Source organism: Phyllostomus hastatus, unplaced genomic scaffold, assembly GCF_019186645.2.
Source record: "Phyllostomus hastatus isolate PE091 unplaced genomic scaffold, TTU_PhHast_1.1 phas_scaffold_93, whole genome shotgun sequence".
In the NCBI taxonomy this organism is placed as follows: domain Eukaryota; kingdom Metazoa; phylum Chordata; class Mammalia; order Chiroptera; family Phyllostomidae; genus Phyllostomus; species Phyllostomus hastatus.
The window spans coordinates 9,925,129-9,945,065 of NW_025334042.1; the positions used below are offsets into that span (position 1 = coordinate 9,925,129).

The following is a 19,937-nucleotide window of genomic DNA, read 5'->3' on the forward strand; positions in this document are numbered from 1 at the left end:
CAATTTTCCATTGCTCACTTTGCGAAGCTAACACAGCTTATAGGGAACACAAGAGTCAGCTCTAAGCCATTTTATACACTACATATTTGATTATACCCTAAAGGCTGAGAAGCAATACACATTTACTGACAGTGAACTGTTCCCCCATGGAAAGAAGCAGAAGGCATTTTGGGGTTCCCACTAGTTTGAAATTGGCTGGTTCCCAACCTCTCTGGGCCTTATTTTCCTCACCCCAAAAATGAAGGGTATGGAAGTTGGGATTGTGATTTCCTTGAAAAGGAGAGGGGAGAGAAGGGATGGAATGGGATGGGATGGGATGGGATGGGATGGGGAGAGGAGGGGAAGGGAGGGGAAGGGAGAGGAAGGGAGGGGAGGGGAAGGGGTGGTAAGATCATAGAGGAGCATATGAGGGTGTTCAAATGTTTGTTAATGTTTTATTTCTTAAGTTGGGTGGTAGGTACGTGAGTTTTGCTACTTTATTTTTAATGCATTTCAGTATGCCCAAAATACTTCATAGAAGTTCATTAATAACATGGTCAGAGTGAAGTCTCACATTCTTTGCTCTCACAGAGGATGCCAACAGCTCATCATCACCCAAGAAGCTGCCCTATTGCCAATACAGAATTCTGTTCTTCTTGCTCGTATGACCTGCCTTAGCTCCACATACCCTTTGGAGGGAAATGGAGACATGGGAAGTCCTCTCCTCAGCGCCCCACCTGGAAGTCCAGGGCACCGCACCTCTGCTCGGGCCTCGGCCCAGCAGCATCGGCCTCTGACCAGCACACGCCAAATGTGGGCCCACCGCCGGATCAGGAGTTGGCCTGCCTCTCCCTCACAGGACCTTTTCCCTCAACATTTTGGAAACTTGGTTCAGACATTTAAGAAGCCTGTGCCATTTGGATTCAAGTTTAAGAAACAAAATCATTAATGCTAGAAATTCTAAAATTCCTTCCAAATGAAGTAAGATATCTCACAGAAGGTAGTTAGTAGGGCAACTAGTTAAAAATTCACTGTATTTTACTTTTGCCAGTCTTATAAAAAATTATCAGAACATTCCCTTGTATAGCCTCACGAAGGGCGTTTATGAGAAAGAAATGGAGCTTTTCCCAAGTTCAAGTGTCCCACGGGCCCAGCTGCTGGCCTCTCCTTGTGACCACAGCCCGAGAGCAAAGTACAAACTCTGGCAGCCAGAGTCATGGCAGGCAGGCATTTAGAAAGTTTCTGCCCCTCTTTGACCATGTGTTGGTTGAAAGGTGTGCTGCAGGAACTGTAACCAAAGGAGGCATTATGCTTCCAGAAAAATCTCAAGGAAAAGTACTGCAAGCAACTGTAGTAGCTGTTGGATGGGGCTCCAAAGGAAGGGGTGGGGAGACTCAACCAGTTAGCATACAAGTTGAAGATAAAGTTCTTCCAGAATATGGAGGAACCAAAGTAGTTCTAGAGGACAAGGATTATTTCTTATTTAGAGATGGTGACATTCTTGGAAAGTTTATAGACTGAAATAAATCGCTATTGAAATGGCATCATGGGACGCAGCCCATTCCATTGAAGTACTGAAGTCTTTCATCACGTAAATAATTTTCATGTGTCTTCTATGATAAACTAATGATATCCAAAGTAATGACATGCAGTGTCTTTTAAACTTTAGTTTCACTGTACTGATATAAAAATTTCCAAATAAAAATATATAAATAAATGGGAAGAGAGAGAGAGAGAGAGAAAGGAGGGAGGGTAGGAGGGAGGGAGGAAGGGAAGGGAAGGGAGGAAGGAAGGAAGGAAGGAAGGAAGGAAGGAAGGAAGGAAGGAAAGAAAGAGAAAGGGAGAAAGGGAAGGAGGAATGGAAAATACCCTCTGCCCCTACTTCATCCATCCTGCCTCGGGGGGAGATGGCCTGGGTTCTTAGCAAGCTCCTTTAAAGACCACTCAGCTAAAGACATCCGACCAGAAGAAAATTGGCTCCATTAAGCTTTCATTTTCTATGTCTGCATTCTTTTCTCCATCTTCTACTTTTAGTGAGTCCTTCAAAGATGAAATCAACACACTTGAAAAATGTTTACAGTGTTCCTTTGCATATATTCACTCACCTCCTTGAAAGTCCCACGTGTCTGAAGGCATGTTTATCACATGAATGTACGTTTCCCTGGCCCAACACCAACTGCTCAAGATACCTGAGTAGCTCCAGGTTTTCAACTTTGTAAGTCAGGGATTTACAACGAATTCCAAGAAAAAAACTTTACTCATAATCATAAAGCCAAAATACTTTTATGGTACACTAATAGAACCTTGGGGTTAGAAAAGAATTTAAACATAATTTAGTTCAATTCCCCCCCCCAGCAGGAATTCCCAAAGCATCTCCAACAGATGGTCATAAAGGCACTGCTTAAACACTTCCAGCACACACTGTTTTGCAGGGCAGACGGTTTCAATTTTTGACAGCACTAATTAATCAAACATTATCTTCTATTGAACAAGCATCCACATCCTTATAATTTCCACCCCATCACTAATGGAAAATCATCAACAGTCCAAGGGCAGACTTACCTTGTGGTACATACATGAGAGCTGCCCAAGGAAACAGTAAATTATCGACAAGACTTTGGCTTCAGTTTTTCCGAGCACCTGCCAAACTTCTAATAATTAGATCTAACTAACTTGTCTTCTGGTTTTGTTTTTCTCACCCAAGAACACATTTAGAGAGAGGGGTCGAGAGGGAGAGAGACATCGATGTGAGACAGAAACATCTATCAGTTGCACCCAACTGGGGACCAAACTCACAACCCAGGCATGTATCCTCACCAGGAATCGAACCCGAGACTTTTGGGTTCATAGGATGATGCTCCAACAAACAAAGCCACACTGGCCAGGGTCTAACTAACTTTTCTTTACATTGTCCTCAAAGCATTCATTAGAGAATTTATCAAAAGTTGTATTGAGCCCTGGCTCGGGGGGGGTGCTCCGCTGGTTGGAGCATCATCACACACACCTAAAGGTTGTGGGTTTGACCCCCAGCAGATGTTTCTCTCTCACATCAATGTTTCTCTTTCTCTCTCTTTCTCCCCGCCCCAAAATCAATAAACACATCCTTGGGTGAGGATTGAAAAAAAAAAGTCATACTGAAATCCATCTATGCTATGTCACTGACACTCACCCAATCTCTCTTTCTAACACTATCTATATTTTGGGGGGAGAGAGGAATATTTATAATTTGTATCTAACAAATTAGTTGTATCTAAAATATTAACTATTAAAAGAACTCATATACCTCAGTAATAAGAGAAACAATCCAATTTTAAAAGAGAGTAAAAGATTTGGACGCACTTCACAAAAGAAGATATTTGTATAGCCGATAAGCACATCAAAAGATGCTCATCATCCTTAGTCATAGAAATGTCATCCTTAGTCTCTCTTATTCAAGAGAAAGGTAAATTTAAACCTCAATTTAAAAAATAGTCATTACTAATTTTAAAAAGTGATGTAATTTACAGGGGGAAAAAGATTATTACAGATGATTTTGTGTCTGCTACTTACAACGGAAAGAAATGGGGAAGACCAACAGGGAGAATCCTTGCGTTCACTGACTGTACACACAGTCCACATTTTTCATCTGGAGCCACTTCAGGTTTACTGACAGACTGCAGGTCCCCCATGACTGCATCACAGCCATTGTTAATTTTTTTCAAAGAGTGAATACATAAAAACAGTGGCTTGAAATGACACTCCATATTTCTCTACTTAATACTCAAGGATGCCAAGGGAAACCAACAAGCCTGTTTACTATCCAAACTACCAACACACACTCACATAGACACTTATATTTACTATCCAAACTAACAACACACACTCACATAGACACTTATATTTAGGCAGCACTGAAAACAAGTTATATTTCTTTATTATTGACATGCTTCTACAAGAAATATAAAAACATAAGTTATACAAAATTAGGCTCAGTTTATCGTCACCTAGATGTTTTCTTTGCTACTAAAAGGGAATCTAACCAATCAAGCCACAGCCCATGTCTTCCCTCTAGGGTTCTCTTAAAGCAGAGTAGTTCTCTTTTCTCCTAATGCCTAACATTGGAGATTCCTAGAGGTCAAAGATGGCAGGTGTATCTCAATGTATCTCATCCTGGCAATGTTTGAACTTTAAGTGAAATGAAATGTTGCTTTATTCTTCTGAAGAGGATTTCAGTTCTTAGAAAGGCATTTTTTAAAATAAGGTGGAGTAGCAAGTAGGATGGTGGGGAACTATCACTGGGCCAAGAGCTGGGGTTTGGGATACAGTCCTGGGTCTGCCACCAGACAACCTAGGAAACTGGCAAGACACTTGCTCTCTGAGTCTTAGTTTCCTCTCTGTGAAGTGGCAGAATTAGGTTAATCTTTAAGCTTCTTTTAAGTCAGAGTCTCTAGGTATTTTTTAAAAGCCATGAGCATCAGAACCACCCCCTGGAGCAAACACCTGAATTTGAATACACTCCTGAGATGTGTCTTATATACAGGCAAGTTTGAAAGCTCCTGCCTCAAGTTCAAATGTTCTATGATTCTGTGCATCCACTGAGCAACCAGGTGTATTCTTAGAACTATGCTAGGTGTTATGGAGATACAGAGTAATATGAGGCCCCTGCCATTAAGGAACTTGCTACTTCATTAGAGGGATAAAATAAACACATTTGAAATACACCAAACAATACCAAATAATCTGCAACAGCTATAAACCAATTGTTGGAAATCTTAAATACCAAAGGCGTTTAAAGGAGACATCATTAACTAGAGCTGAGGTAATAGAGGCTGTGCAGGGGTCAGGCAGAAGAGTCTGAGTAGGAGCCAGGGGTGGGGCAGATAGGATTTTCAGTGTCAGAGGGAAGCACAAGCCCTCTCACAGGAGGGGCCTGGACTAAGAGGGGTGGGGGTGGAGGGAATAGAGCTGTGACCCATGCAGTAGGTTCCACTTGTGAAGAAGTGGGGAATACCTGAGAGTAGGGGGATAACGGGGCAGCCAAAGTGCACCTCCGATGCAGCCTGTCTGAAAGCTACCTCATCTTGCACCCCCAATAAACCTACCCTCTTCTTCCCAAGCCAGAAACAGGCAGGTTGCCCTCGTCTCCTCCATTTCTCCCTCACGCCATATGCATCTTCTGTGGCCAAGTCCTCTCAATGTCACCTTCTAAGCATTGTCTCTGGTTCACTTTTGTTTCTTCCCTTCACTGCTCCCCGCAGGCCTCCTGCTACCAAACCTGACCCCACCATGTCCACTTTTCACAGAGCTGCTGTGTAGTCAACGTGAGAAACAACTCAGACCACTTCCCTCCTCTCCTTAAAACCTGAAGGTCCACAACTCTTCTTCTTCTCTTTCCAAAGGCTCCACAGAAGCTCTAGAGCTCCCGCAAGCACATTGCATGACACTGACCTAAAAGATCAAGGCCACACTCCTTACCATGGGTTGTAGTCTTCCACAACCACCTCTGCACACCAAACTCCTTGTAGTTCTCTTCACACACCATAAAAGTTTCCATTGCCGTGCCTTTGCTCACCCTGGCCCCTCTCTAAACAGGAACTGCCTCTCTGCTCTGCACCACTGCCTCCAACACATACATACACACGTGTGCATGTGTGCACATGCACGTATATGCACACACAAATATACCTGACAAACTGCTGTTAGTCTTCAAAGATAAAATCAGACATTAATTTCCTCAAGGAAGACTTTTGACATAAAGTCTATAGAGATGTTCAGTAAGTATTTGCAGAAGTTAATATAGAACCTCAGAAACAAGGCTGAAGCATTTTATTTACTCTAGTTAATAACAAGGAGGCAATGAACGTTTTATGAATAACAATGAAATGGCCAAAGCAGCAAGTGTAGGCTATTACTCTGGAAGCAAAATACTGATTATATTGGAGCAGAGGGAATCTGGAAGGAGGGACATCATCTATGAATGCTGTTTAACTCAGCAAACATCTGAAAAAGAGAAGGTAGAAAATTTATCACAGACTTTTAACAGATGTTGGCCTACTGAATTAATAAATGAATTGAGCACCTCTAGGAAAAGGCAAAGTGCTATGTATTCTTAACAAAACATAGTCCCTGTCCTCAAGGAACTTAAACTACCACTGAGGAAATAGGATACAAGGTGTCCTTGACCCTATCCTCGAATCAAGGCAGAGATGAATGTTCCCAAGGGAGGTACAAAGAAAAGGTCACGGTGACTCATAGAAATGGGGGGTGATTTTAGTTGAGACTGTCAGAGAATGTTTAGTAAAGTAGATGGCATTGGAACAGGAACTTCTGCAAGGAAGAATGCCTTAAACATGTAAAGGTAGAAGAGAAAGACGGAGCAGAGAGAAAAGGTATAGAGGAGGCATATCCCCAGGAATCTCTAGAAGCAGGGGAGATAGCTGACTTGACTAGAACAGGTCAAGGATACAAAAGGGAGGAATAGGAACTATAGCTGAAAAGACAGGTCAATGACAGGCAGTCGAAAGCCCTGGATGATAAACTAAGAAATCCATGCTTTGTTATGTAGGCAGTGGGTAGCCACTTAAGTTTCATGAGTGATGCAGAAGGGATGATATCTCAGAGTCCTGCTTTGAGCACAGGAACCTGTAGGATGTAAAATAAAACGCCGAGCATGGACTTGGCATACAGAGCAATGCTCAATAAAAGGTGCTTCCCTCTGAGAGAGAGTGAGTGGTAAGCAATGGGGCTATGAGAAGAGTGGAAATCAAGCAAAGGTGTCAGGGTCAGAACACTTCCCTATCTGAGAGGGGCAGGAAGGGAGAAAAGAGGAGAGAGTGCAAAGAAATGTTGAACTAGAAAATAATGAATGTTCAGAAAGGTTTTATCAAGTGGTCAACATTCTCAATAAATCAGGCATCTGTATGCTCAACATGAGGAAGTCTAAGGAGGAGCGGAGGCACCAGGATGGGAACAAAGGGATGGAAGCTCCACGCTTGTCAAGTCCTTAATCAGGGCTGGAGTGTCTGGTCTCTAACCCGGGCCCCGGCACCCAAAAATGACTTCAGGCATGGAGCCGAACATAAAAAGTAAATGTTTAAAGTAAGGAAAAGGAGAGAGAAATCACAGAGAACAAAGAAACTGAGGCCCAAGGACAACCTTGGAAAGACCTACCCTTGGAAAGGTGAGGGGGCAAGAGGAAGAACCAGGAAGAACAGTGGTCAGAAGCAGTGGAGTTAAGGTAAAACCATGTTATAAAACCTAATGGGAGAGAGAGTGTTAACAAATCTGCTCTTTTCTGTTCTCATTGTTGATTTGAATGACATGGTAAATATTATACTGGGATAGAATATCATGCTAGAAAATAACAAAACCCTTCAAGTCTTTCAGATGGAAATTTATGATTCATATATAATGTGAGTTGAAAATGTGGGCGAAACAAACCAAAATGCTGATTACAACAATCTCCTTTTTATTCTCAATAATTTCTCCCCCCAGATAATTACTTCACCCCATAAGACTCCCCTTAAGAATACTAAGAATCAGATTGAAAATAAGCACCTAGTGTTTTCGGGTGGGTTTTTTTTCAGTTTTTTTAAATTTATTTTTGTATTTCACTTCGTGATTTCTAAACAAGTTTGACTGAAAGCTACAACAAATATTTATTATTCATTTCTTCCTCTTGTGACATAGTTAAGATTCTTATCAAATTACATATAGACTCTTGGTCAACTGAAAAACTAAATCCGAGGGCTGACCACGTACATTTCCCAAGACAGCTGTTCCCACACTGCTTGTTCCCACAGTACCTGGGGTTCCCCAAGCCAAGGTAAGGCCATGCTGCCCACTCACCTGCATGAGTTCATGGCTTTCCAGAAGATCATTCTCTAGCATCTCCTGGGTAAGGCGCCCCATGGTGCTGTAGAATTCATCTGCTGTTTCACAACATTCTATCTGCCTAGCAGCAAAAAGGACAAAACAAGGAATTGTTTAGAACACCCACGCTGTCCATCAGCTACATGTTCCAGCTACGACAGGATACAAGGTCTGTCCAGAAGGTATCCAGTCATGCAATATGAAAGAGACTTTATTGAAGAAAATACAAGATACAAGGAACAGTGTACATAGGACAATGATGCCTCAGTCCCCTTCATAGTAGGCACCTTGGGACCGCACACATTTCTCCCAGTCACCATCAGCTGCCCCATTGTATTTTTCTGATTCTCACTGAATCTCATTGATAGTTTTGGGAAAAGCTAGAAGTCATAGGACACCAAGTATGGACTGTAGGGGGACTGAGTCAACTGGGTGACTTGAGGTGTCACCAAAAAGCTGCACAAAATGTGAGGCATGAGCAGGAGCATTGTTATGATGAAGCTGCCAATCACCAGTTGCCCATAGCAGCTGCCTTCTGAATCATCAAAATAATTTCCACAGAGGAATGTTCAAGCTTAAAGCAAAATTTGATGCAGATTCATTGCTCTACTCACTCAATCATTTTGAATGCCATAGCCACACAGTACACATGCTCACTCAACAGCATCTACCTCCCCCACTGACTAGTACAGTGAAGTCATCATTGTTCACACATGCGCATTCCAGTCCACTCCCCGTGGCTGCCAGGTTATATCAACGTCCCACACACCATTCTCATTATATTAACAATGGCTAGACTTTTTCCGGACAGACCTCATCATATGTTGCCTCTTACCATCACATCAATCACATTAGCAATCAACAAAAATCAAAGTCCTGGGACACACTCACAGGACTACTATATACAGAGAAAAGATATAAAATATCAAAGGCAACTCAGAGGTATTTATTACAGAATAAGTTCCCATCTTTCCAACATGGCTGCCCAGCCTCACAGCCCTACCAGTGGCAACTTTATTGCTTCCATGTGACTCATTTTACACATCAGAATACGCACCGCTGATGAAAATCATAACCATGAAATTAGGTATGAAGAACTATTATCCCCAGTAGGAAATCTGTTGTTCTTAATCTACAAACTGTGGTGTCATTGACAGACTGAAACCAAACCACAGTGGAAATAAAAGATGAGAAATATGAGAACTTTATCTGCATATTTCATCAGTCTGCAGGATGTTTTCACAGGCAGAATTTTTCCAGTTCTTCTCAGGACACCACTGCTAGCTGGAGATTACACACTGTGTCTTGTATTAGGTTGTACATGTAAAGAAAGAATCTGTCACCTGGCAACTTGTGAGGCAGGTTGGGCTTTAATCCCTCTTGAGGGGAGAAAAAAAGGAGTAGTCCAAAACAAGAAGCACTGTGTATTCATCTGCTATGATGTCCTTTATACAGTGGGGTGACTCTATTTGCCCAGCAACTACAAGAGATATACTAAGATGTATGCTAATATTAGCAGATTTTCATAGAGCCATTCCCTAAAAAAAAGATACTGGAAGAGATTCAGGCTCTGAAGTGCTGTTCAAATCTCACTGCCTCACTCATGTAAATAAATAAATGAGATAAACTATTGAAGCGTTATTAAAAAAATGCAGAGTGGTTAAGTTTACCCCCAGCGGGGTGAGGAAAGAAATGATGCTTAAGATGAGTTTAGAAAAATATTCTCCAGGTTGACAAGGAAAAAAAAGCATTCCAAAGACATGGATGCAGCAGACGGCAGCAGGCCCCACCCAGGGATCTGCAAGAATGGGGCAGCACTGGGGGTGAATGGCCTGCAGGGCCAAAGGGAGCCACTGAAAGATGAGGGAAAAGGGCTGTAGAAAGAGAACCAGAAGGCTTCACTTGCCGGCTGAGCCTCTTCAAAGCAAGAATCGCTGAAAGGCTCTTAACAGGGAGTGTGGGCACAGATGTGCCCTTGGCCAGGTCAGCCTGGAGGTGTTATGGCAAGTGGATGTGACGGGTAAACCATGGAAGATACACCAAAATAAGCCAGGCACAAGGGAACCAGGCAGCAAGCCAATGTGGTAGGGTCAGAGGAGAAAGGACACATCAAAGAGATGCCAGTGAAGGTGAGCCAATGGTCCACGACTCACATATTCCAAAAGTACCCTTGGTGTGTGAGAGGAAGACAGCCAGGTTGCGTAAGCAAGGGGAAAGGAGAGGTCCCATGGATGACCATGTCCAAGGCTCACGTTACTCTGGTACACATAACTAGAGATCACCTCTGTGCTGTTTATGATTTTTCCAAGGGAGTTTGTGGGGAAGATCACAGGCACTGAAGTCTGACAGATCCAGGATTAAGTTCCACCTACTTTACAGGGTTATGGGCAAAATGAAGACGATGTGTTTAAACTGCCGAACATAATGATGGCACTACAGGCACTTGATGTTGGTTGCCTTAACAAGTTGAACGCTCAAAATGTGTAGAATTATAATCAACACTCTGAAACATTTAAAATTCTACCAGTCTGATTCATATATCCCCTGAACTGCTAAAACATTAGCCATTTACTATTAGTATATTCACATTATTAAAATCACAGATTCTACAGCCAAGATATCTGGGTTCAAAATCAGGCCCTTACACTTATAACTGGGTGACTTTGGGCAATTAACTTCTCTGTACCTCAGTTCCCATATCTGTAAAATGGGGATAATAACAATACCTAACTCATAGGATGATGGTGAGCACCAAATGAGTTAATTTTACTGTAGAGTGCTTAGAGCAACGCTTGTCCACTGAAAGCACTCAATGAATATCGAATTTGAAAGCATAGCTATTATTATTTCAACCATGTGACATCCCTGGGATGAGCATACAAATAAACTCTGATCCTATAGCCCTGACCAGTATGGCTCAGTTGGTTGGAGCATCATCTGTAGCCCAAAGGGTATGGGTTCAATTCCCAGTCAGGGCACATACCTAGGCTGCAGGTTCCATCCCCGTCTGGGTACAGGCGATCCCTGGTCAGGGCACGTATGGGAAGCAACCAATCGCTGCTTCTCTCTCACATCAATGTTTATCCCTCTCTCTTCCTCTCTCCCTTCATCTCTCTCTAAAACCAATGGAAAAAAAAATGTCCTCACTGAGGATTAAAATAAGTCTGATCCCACAGATAATGAATAGACGGGGATAAAACCAGAATCACCTCTTTTCCTCCTGCCACATAATTAAGAACTAACACAGGGAGACTACAACTAAGTCTGCATACGGTAAATACTTTACTATTTTAATCCTATAAGCTAATTATTCAGTAACTGCACTATCACACCCAGAGAAACTATCAAACTCAAAGAACTTACAAGATATAGAGTAGGTTGGAAATACGTGACAGCAGACAGAGGTAGATATTTACAGAAAATAAAAAAGATGAGTGAATAGCACACCAAATCCCCCACCAATGGACTTATTTGCCTACTGAAAAGCAACATACAATAAAACAAAGGCACAGGAGCTATGTGATGTTTAAAAATACTTACACTCATGATTTTTTTTAAATCCCTGAATTGATAGTTGGTGGATCTTTCTTACAAAAAATTAAAAAAAAAATGTTGCAAGTCTCCCAGGAAACAACTTATAAATAAGAAGGCTAGTTAAAAGGTTTTTGAAACAAAATACTGACAGTGATTTATTAGTTTCCTGACATGTTGTCTACAATAAGTACCCACTCAAGTCATTCACAGGTCTAAGAGAGAACTATTAAAAACCTCTGTATCTTAAGTCAACTATAACTATTGCATCCTAACATTTCTTCTGTTACTCAAAAGGCAGAATTTTAATATAACAGTCATAATATATTCAAGGTAGATGAAAATACCCTAGTCTTTTTCATTCTTACCCTAGGAAAGAATGTAAGTAAAATCTACTTAATAGTAATAGATTCCCACATAGTGTTATTTCTTCAAGAAAGGAAAGAATTTCCATATGTTCTACTGACCATGTACCAGGCACCATGCTGGACACCTGATATATAGTACCTCCTTTAACTTTATCACAGCCCTGAAAGGCAGAACAAAATAAATAATAGACTCAAACGTAATCCAAATTGTGCTGTTAACCAACAAATCCACCTACTCCTTTCCAGATTTCACAGTTCCTGTTGCACCTAAGTCTCCCTCTTCCCAACGAGTGTTCAGAGAGATGCTGACCTAGTATAAACCAGATAGGACAGGCACTGAGGAAGAGGAGAATGACAGGCCTGAAAAAAACCCACCCCCTTCTCTAAAAGAGATTTCATCAAGAATGTGCCAGCTGAGATCCCAGAAGGCTAAAGCAATTGCACAAATTTCACAGCTTTCTCTTTTCCTCACTTAAATATCGATGCTTTACACGTGGGAGCACAAATATTGCTTGAGGCCCCCAACACCACAGAACAGAAGAAGGGGAAATTCACTTACTCTCCCAATTTTGCCCAGATAGCCAGCGACACTCTTAGGATGATTTCTGAGCCTTCAAAAAAGATGGAGTCCCAGATCTTTAAAACAGTGTGGTTAGGGAGGCACGTAGCAAAGAGGGTCAGAAACCACTGCATCGTGAAGACATTCGTAAGTGGGGGCTCATATCCACCTAAAAGAAAACAAACACTACATTTCATCAACAGTTTGCAAGATATAAAAATAACCTCTCTCAAGTCTTCCATGTCCACCCAAATGCTACATTTCCTGACTGATACGTTTATATCACTAAATTTCTGGTTCTTTTCTCTTTTTTCCTTCCTTTTTCTAGAAGCACAGAGGTGTGCTTAACAAAAACCTCAATAATGTGAACTTCACAAATTCTTTATGATATTTCAGAAATCTTATGCTAAAGCTTCATTTGGTTCTACCTATTATGGGATGGTCAAAATTAAGAAGAATGTTTTCCTAACCAAAAATGGGATAAAAAGAAAACTCTCTTAAAAGCAAACACAAATTTTCAAAATATTCTAAAACCCACTATTATTCAAATGTTGCTCATAAAAATAAAATTGCTCATAAGGAATTACTTGTCTAGTTAAATTATACATAGGGCTCAGACCACAATGGAATTAAACTAGAAATCAATTACAGAAAGACAGCTGGAAAACCCCAAAATATCTAGAGATTAAACCACATGAAATTGTAAAGTATATTGAACTGAACCATACACAGTTTGAAATATCTGGGGTCTGGCTCACTTTGAAGTTTCTGAACTCACTGAAAAACACAAGGCTCCCTTTCATTTCCTGTGATGGCATAATTATGTATTTTAATGAAATAAAATTTAGATATTTGGATCTTCCCTCTAAATTATAGTCAGAGTGTGCATTTACCCAAGTATAAACAAAAAGAGATCTGTTCTCCTGCATTCATTTTCTTCCTTCTTACCTATGAACAAAGGGAGTATCTTTTTTTCAGAGACTAGAATCTGAGGTCACCCCTTGCAGGCAAATGCAGAGCATTTAGGGAAAAACATGGACCCCCATAAATTGTGTCTGACTATGAGATAGGCAAGGTTGGTCTATCTGGAAGCCTTATGAAATCCACACAGGTGCATAATTGCACTGCACAGCCCAATTAAATAAGATCATTATTCAAATGATTTAGAAGGAAATGCTTAGAGACACCCAGGTGGCACTAAAATTTCCAGTGTAATTTTAATCACAGGATAGGTCCTCAAAATCATTTAAAATTTTCCTAGATTTAAATGTGTGGTCATCAACTGTCAACCACCTACAGGAAACACCACACACTTCTGACTCTTCTTTGTGGTATCCTGAGCACAGCCAAGGAAGTGCTCGCAGTGGGTATAATTATGGCACTAGTTCAGGTGGCTGGGAAAGCCGGGTGAGGCCTGCTGGACAGCAGTGACTCCCAGGGCTGCGGCAGAGACGTCTCCATCGCCACCCTACTCAACCCCGTGCCTTCCTTCAGGGTTCAGATTCTCCCTGGGGACCCAAAAGAACCTTCTCCAATAAGAACTGGCCAGCTCATCTCAAGTAAATCTACATTCCCTTAGCATGAATCAATAAGAGGAACATTAAAAATTTCAAGTCAAATTATCTCCTACGACTTTATGAAAATACATATTCCACTCTTCCAAAACCTCAATGCTTCAGGAAAAACCACAGTTTGTACTCAATGGTACCTGTAGCACAATTTTAAAGAATGCCTGGTTTAGTGTCAGCTTAGAGAAGCTTAACCAGATGCCCAGCATGTACACCACCTTTCACCTAAAAAACAGTACATTATTTTAGTTGTTGATCTGGTTCTGGTGAAATATTAGGTTCTTGACCAGCTTCCTAACTATGATCATTCAAAGATTCGACATGTGGCCCAATGTTGTGGCTTTTGTGTGTGTGTGTGTGTGTGTGTGGTTTTGTTTCTGTTCTCTAAAGATCTATTTCATTGCATCAAACTCTCACCAACAGAAATACCCAAAAAGATGAGTTTCCATTCACTGTTTAGGCTCACGTGTACAGTGGAATCAGAGAAGTAAAATCTTTTCCAAGGTATATTAGCACTAAATCATCACTACCTCCACTCTCCTTGTTTGCAGTTCTCTGAAGAGTATCCAGGTGCTGAGATAATTCAGGGAGCTTCAGTCTCAAGAGGTCTCTGAAGACCGCCATATCCACAGACAATGCCCAGAGATTATTGACAAAATAGCTTTCAGGGAGTACCTTATCAATAAGGTAAATCATAATCTGAAGAAAAAGATAAAATAAGACTGCTTCATAAAAACTGGCATCCTAACATACCCTAAACAGAAAGAACATATTCAAATAGATAAAATATAGTTAGCCAAAGCACTCTGTCCTTTAAATATGTCAGTACCAAATGTTCTGGATTTTCAAGGCTCATCTCCACTCTGGATAAAGAGCAGGTGGCATACTTATCTAAGTAATTCATAAGTGTCTAAGTAAAATGGTTACTAAGAAAAAACAGTTACTAAGTGCAGAAAAGCAAGGAAAATGGTTTACCTACATTTAATCAACTTTATATTTCTCCAATCATTACAACTTGCAGAGGCCAAAATAACTCTTGGAAAAACACCGACCGACCCTCACTGTTTTCTTTTCCTTTGCATCAGAAGTGTTTCTTCATAAACCCAACCTTCCTCTGCTGATTAAATGCCCAACCAGATTCCTAAATGATGGTAATGCCATCTCGTTCCACAAAGTTTGCTTTCGTAGAGGCAGAAATATTAATATTCAGTCTCTCAGTTTTATCTAATTCATCTTTTTATATGACTTTTTAGTGTCTCAAGCATCACTGAGTCCTTTCACGATTTGATTGACATTGTATCCCCTTCCCCAATCCTCCCCATCCCAACCCTTAACCTGAATTATTTATTCCAGCTTTTCAACAAAACAGTCCTCATTTTAGAGCCATACAAATTGTATCTGAAAAAGTGACCAAAGCTGATAGATTAAGAAAACAAAATTGCTCCTTAATGAAAAACGTTTTAACGCCATGTATTTGATTTGTTGCTGCCTCCCTCCTGAACCCCTGCCTGTCCGATGAACAATCAACTTTGAAGCTGTTTCCTTAAATGCATGAATGGAAAAGAGTGAGAGGCTGAATACAGATGTAGACCGTATCGGGCTGGATTTATAATTATTTCCACCATGATGTGTATAGAACCAGGAGGAACATTTTCCTTATTTTTCCATATCACATTAGTCAGTGACTGAGAATATCACTAAGGTGTTCGCCAGTCAGAAAAGAATGGGGAGGTGGGGCACAGGAGGGGGCACACTTGAATACAAAGACCAAGTATCCACCTTCTCCACCACCAAGCGCTGCAATTAACAGCAGCGTGAGGATTCAGACATGAATGAGCAGCCCCACATTGCCCCAAGCAAATAAAGCAGAGACCTCTTCTCACGTGAAATGCTTCATTCCCCCTAAAGTCCATTTCTGGTGACTTGCAGGATCACATTCAGACCTGTATCCCTAAGTAGCTGGTGTCCCACTTCAAAGTGTTTCCAGAATTTTTTCTTACTAATAAAGGCCCTAGGCATCAAAGATTAAAAGATAGTAAGTATAACTCACTTCTATAAACTTTCTCCAAGCAAACAGCTTCCATCATAGACATTCACTCTCAGGCTGCCTCCTCCATCCCTCACCCCAGATATCCAGATATGAGAGAATAAAGCAACCTAATGAGACCCAACCAGAATTAAGAATATCTGGTGGAGGAGGTAGCTGCTTCTAACATGACCCGAGTGATCCCCACCCTCTGACAGTCACACCCCTGTATGAGCCCTTCCCTTTGAGTGTCAGCTGGACTGAGTGGCTGGCTCCTAATGAACAGAATATGTCAAAAATGATGAAATTCGACTTTTTATATTATGCTAATTTCATCCCTTCTGCCTTGCTCACTCTTTTTGACTCCCTTGCTCACTGAGGGAGACCAACCCCAATGCTGTACAATAGAGAGCCCCACATGGCAAGCAACTACACAGGCCTGCAAGGAACTGAGGCCCTCAGTCCAAGGACCTGTGAGGAATTAAGTCTTGCCAACAGCCACATCAATGAACTTGGAAATGAATGTCCCCAACCAGTCAAGCTTTCAGATAAGACCACAGTCCCCGCCAACGGTTTGAATGCCACCGTAATGTGACTCTGGGCCAGCTGAGCTGGGCCTGGATTCCTGACTCAAAGAAACTGTGAGGCCATATATGTTTTCTGTTTTAAGCAGCTAATTTGTTATGCAACAATAAGTAATTAATAGAATTAATATTTAACTTGCTTTAAAATTATAATGTCTTATAAGTGAAGCTACAAACATCATCATTCTCTTCACATCTGGGAGCTACCCTGGCTGTAACCTGGGGGACACAGTGTCACAGGTAATCACCAAGGTGAGGCCACCGCCTTGGAAGGAAGTGGGCATCAGGGAGGAAAAATTGTAGTTCCAATACTGCACTCTCTAAAGAATTTCAGTTGCCATCTTCAGAGCCTGACACTCACTTTCAGAGCATCCCCTTCGTTGCCCTCCACCACTTCCAGAATCAGCGCAGCCAGGATGTTAAAGCCTTGGCAGTACCCAACGTTCTTGTTCCATCGCGCATAGGCCAACAGGACCCGCTTCAGCACAACCCTGTCCTGCTCCGCCTCCTGGCCACAGTAAGAGCTGCACCCTGTGCGGTGAAGGTCCTAGAACAAGAGGGAAACAGTATTTTAAAAAATGACTCCTTGTACTCTCTCTCTCAAAAAAAAGCTAGTTATTTATTTTCCTCAGCCTTAAGTAGATTATCAACATGGATTGTAGTTTTTTAGAATGCACATGCAACTTACACATGTAGCCCAAATCAAAATTTTTTCTATTTTCTTTTTCCTAATTTTTTCTAATATGCCAAGACATTTTCAAGAGGAATTACAGTCAGGCAGATTTCCTACTTAAAGTATACTCAGAATTAATAAAAATTACATTATAATTCCATATAAATTGACAGTTTATTTTAATAATATGTCTCAGATAAAACAAGTCATTTCAACACACGTATGATAGGTGCCAACAATATTTCTTTCTACAAAAAATGGTATAATGTTTATTTAGCAGTCAAAACTCACAATAGTATTAAGGAGCAAAATCAAAATAGCAAAAAATGCAACCTGTATTGTAGAGAGACAGAAAAGTCATTCTGTCCAAAACAGAAAAATTATTTTGTCCAAATTGTTTTATAAATTTGTGTAAAACTGACAAAAATTTAAGTTCATCAGGGCAATATCTATAACTGTATTACCAAACAGAGACTATGATCTTCAGGGGCTGAAGACGTTTTCCTGGCATAATTGCCAGTCAATGATAAAATTCACATCAATGATAAAATAAAAGGTCCTCTTAATAACATGATTGTTATAAAATGTGCATTGCCTTAATTTATACTTTAAATGGAAAATATTTCAAATATGCAATATTTCATCTCTGAGAAACATATTCTACAATTCTAAATAAATAGCTGAAATATGAAAATACCAAGATTTTTCAAGCATACAGTATAAAATTCCATAATATTTTTTTATCATTGTCTGAAACAGACCAAGTTAGATCAGAAATTAGCTCCTTTTAGTTAGCACTTCCTCCTAAAAACATAAATCTTCAAATCTGCCAAAACATTAGACATCTTATGATGGCCAAAATTTAGATGAAACAACTTTCCTTGTAAGATCTCTGTTTAGAGTCACTGTAATGTACTCATGAAATCAAAAACCATGTACTAGAGGCTTATATAAGAGAATAATAATATTGAGATCAAATGGAATCATCATCCTTGGCTTTTGGCACCAGGCGCTAATGAACTGTAATAATCCAGATAAGCAAACCACAGCTGCCTCCACAGCTGGCTTGAACTCTTGACCCACCAGTCAATCTAATTATATTCATAAATTGACAAGAGATTATCAAAGAACCTAATAAGAGCCCAATTATTCTAATATGGAATATGCTCAACTTTAAGTTTCTCAGTGACTTTTATGTAAAAATACAGTTAACAGCACTGACCAATGCTAAAAAAAAAAAAAAAAGATTTTCAACCTCCTGTCATATGAGCAAGACAAACAAGATGACTATGAATGGAAACACTTTACTCTTACTGGCAACATACAAATTTCTGAAGACAAGGTATAGTCAAAGTTCCCCCATTAAAAAGGTATTACTAATGAAATGAAGAAGCAAAAAATATACAGACATTCAGACCACAAGGCTTGATCCTCTATCCAGGAAACATCTGGCTCTTAGATTCTTCCTTCTAAGTCAGGACAATAGGCCAAGGTCAGGGGCATTACCTTGACTATCTGAATTCCCATTGAGTCATCATCGGGATTACTCCTTTCATTGAAAGTGAAGCGCATCGTTTTGTCCCAATCAATGGCTATACTGTGCAAATAATGATCTGCCAAGGTCAACCAAACCTAAAATAGTAATAAAGAAGAATGTTAGAGTAAAATACATAATTTAACCTTTATTAGAAATAATTATTGCATCCAACAGAAAATGGGAACATGCCCTGGCTGGCGTGGCTCAGTGGATTGAGTGTGGGCTGCTAACCAAAGGGGTGCCAGTTGGATTCTCAGTCAGGGCACATGCCTGGGTTGCTTGTCCCCAGACCAGGTCCCCAGTAGGGGGTACACAAGAGGCAACCACACACTGATGTTTCTCTCCCTTTCTTTCTCCTTCCCTTGCTCTCTCTCTAAAAATAAATAAATAAAATCTTTTAAAAAAAGAAAGAAAATGGGAACTGTTCCTAGCTCAAATGTAGAAATCCAGAAGAGTCCCATTGAAATGTATACTGTACTGAATTAAACCACATAGGGCCTTTCATGTATTCTTTCAATTCATAGTTATTGAGTTCCCACTACGTTCCAAGCAATGATCCTGATATTAGGGATACTGTTAATTTTTTTAATTGTATTTCAGTTCATTGAATTAGCTGTATTATGTGTTGAGCATGTTCTACTTGGCTCTGAATTGCTCTCTATACTTGTGCAATAGCCACCTGGTCATTCACAGAGAATGGGCCTGTTCTTACCATGAAGTGGTCTCATCCCTTTCACACACACACAGATGAGCTCCCACAATGAATAACTTCTTAAAGAGTCACTGGGTATTTTTACTTTTTTCATTATCTTATCCTAAAAAGCTGTTTCTTCAAGATGTATTTCATAATACCATTTTAATGTATATTTTGAGGAACCCTCAATGTTCAAATTCTAGGAGTATTAGACTAGGTTTATAAATGGATATAATAAGAGAGCACTTCAAGTTTTGGTATTTGAGCCTCATTTAGCAGGAATATCACTTATCCACATCTCCAGTCGGACTTCTCTCCTAAGCATCAGAATCATATGTCCAAATGCCCACTTGACAACTTCAACTTAGGTATCTAATAGGCATCTCCCGAGGCATTAACAGACCCGAGCCATTCAATCCCCCACCAAGTTAACTATACATATATACAAACAAACATATACATCTGCTCCTCCCATCTGAGTAAATAGTAACTGTTCCCTTCCAGTACCTCAGGTCAAAACTGTGAAGTCACTGTTCACATCCCTGTTACCTCATATTCAATCCAATA

The 19,937-nt window shown here is 40.5% G+C and overlaps 1 protein-coding gene across 4 annotated transcripts in view; it reads right to left on the reverse strand.

The window, feature by feature from the left end:
- Positions 1 to 19,937, reverse strand: part of TBC1D30 (TBC1 domain family member 30) — a 78,012-nt gene that overhangs the window by 13,594 nt on the left and 44,481 nt on the right. For all 4 annotated transcript variants that reach the window (XM_045829872.1, XM_045829871.1, XM_045829874.1 and 1 more), the window contains 5 exons: positions 18,646 to 18,771; positions 16,828 to 17,013; positions 14,387 to 14,555; positions 12,289 to 12,457; positions 7,807 to 7,912 (listed from right to left, as the gene is read on the reverse strand). In XM_045829872.1, the coding sequence (XP_045685828.1) occupies positions 7,807 to 7,912; positions 12,289 to 12,457; positions 14,387 to 14,555; positions 16,828 to 17,013; positions 18,646 to 18,771 (756 nt within the window). The remainder of the gene's footprint in view (positions 1 to 7,806; positions 7,913 to 12,288; positions 12,458 to 14,386; positions 14,556 to 16,827; positions 17,014 to 18,645; positions 18,772 to 19,937) is intronic.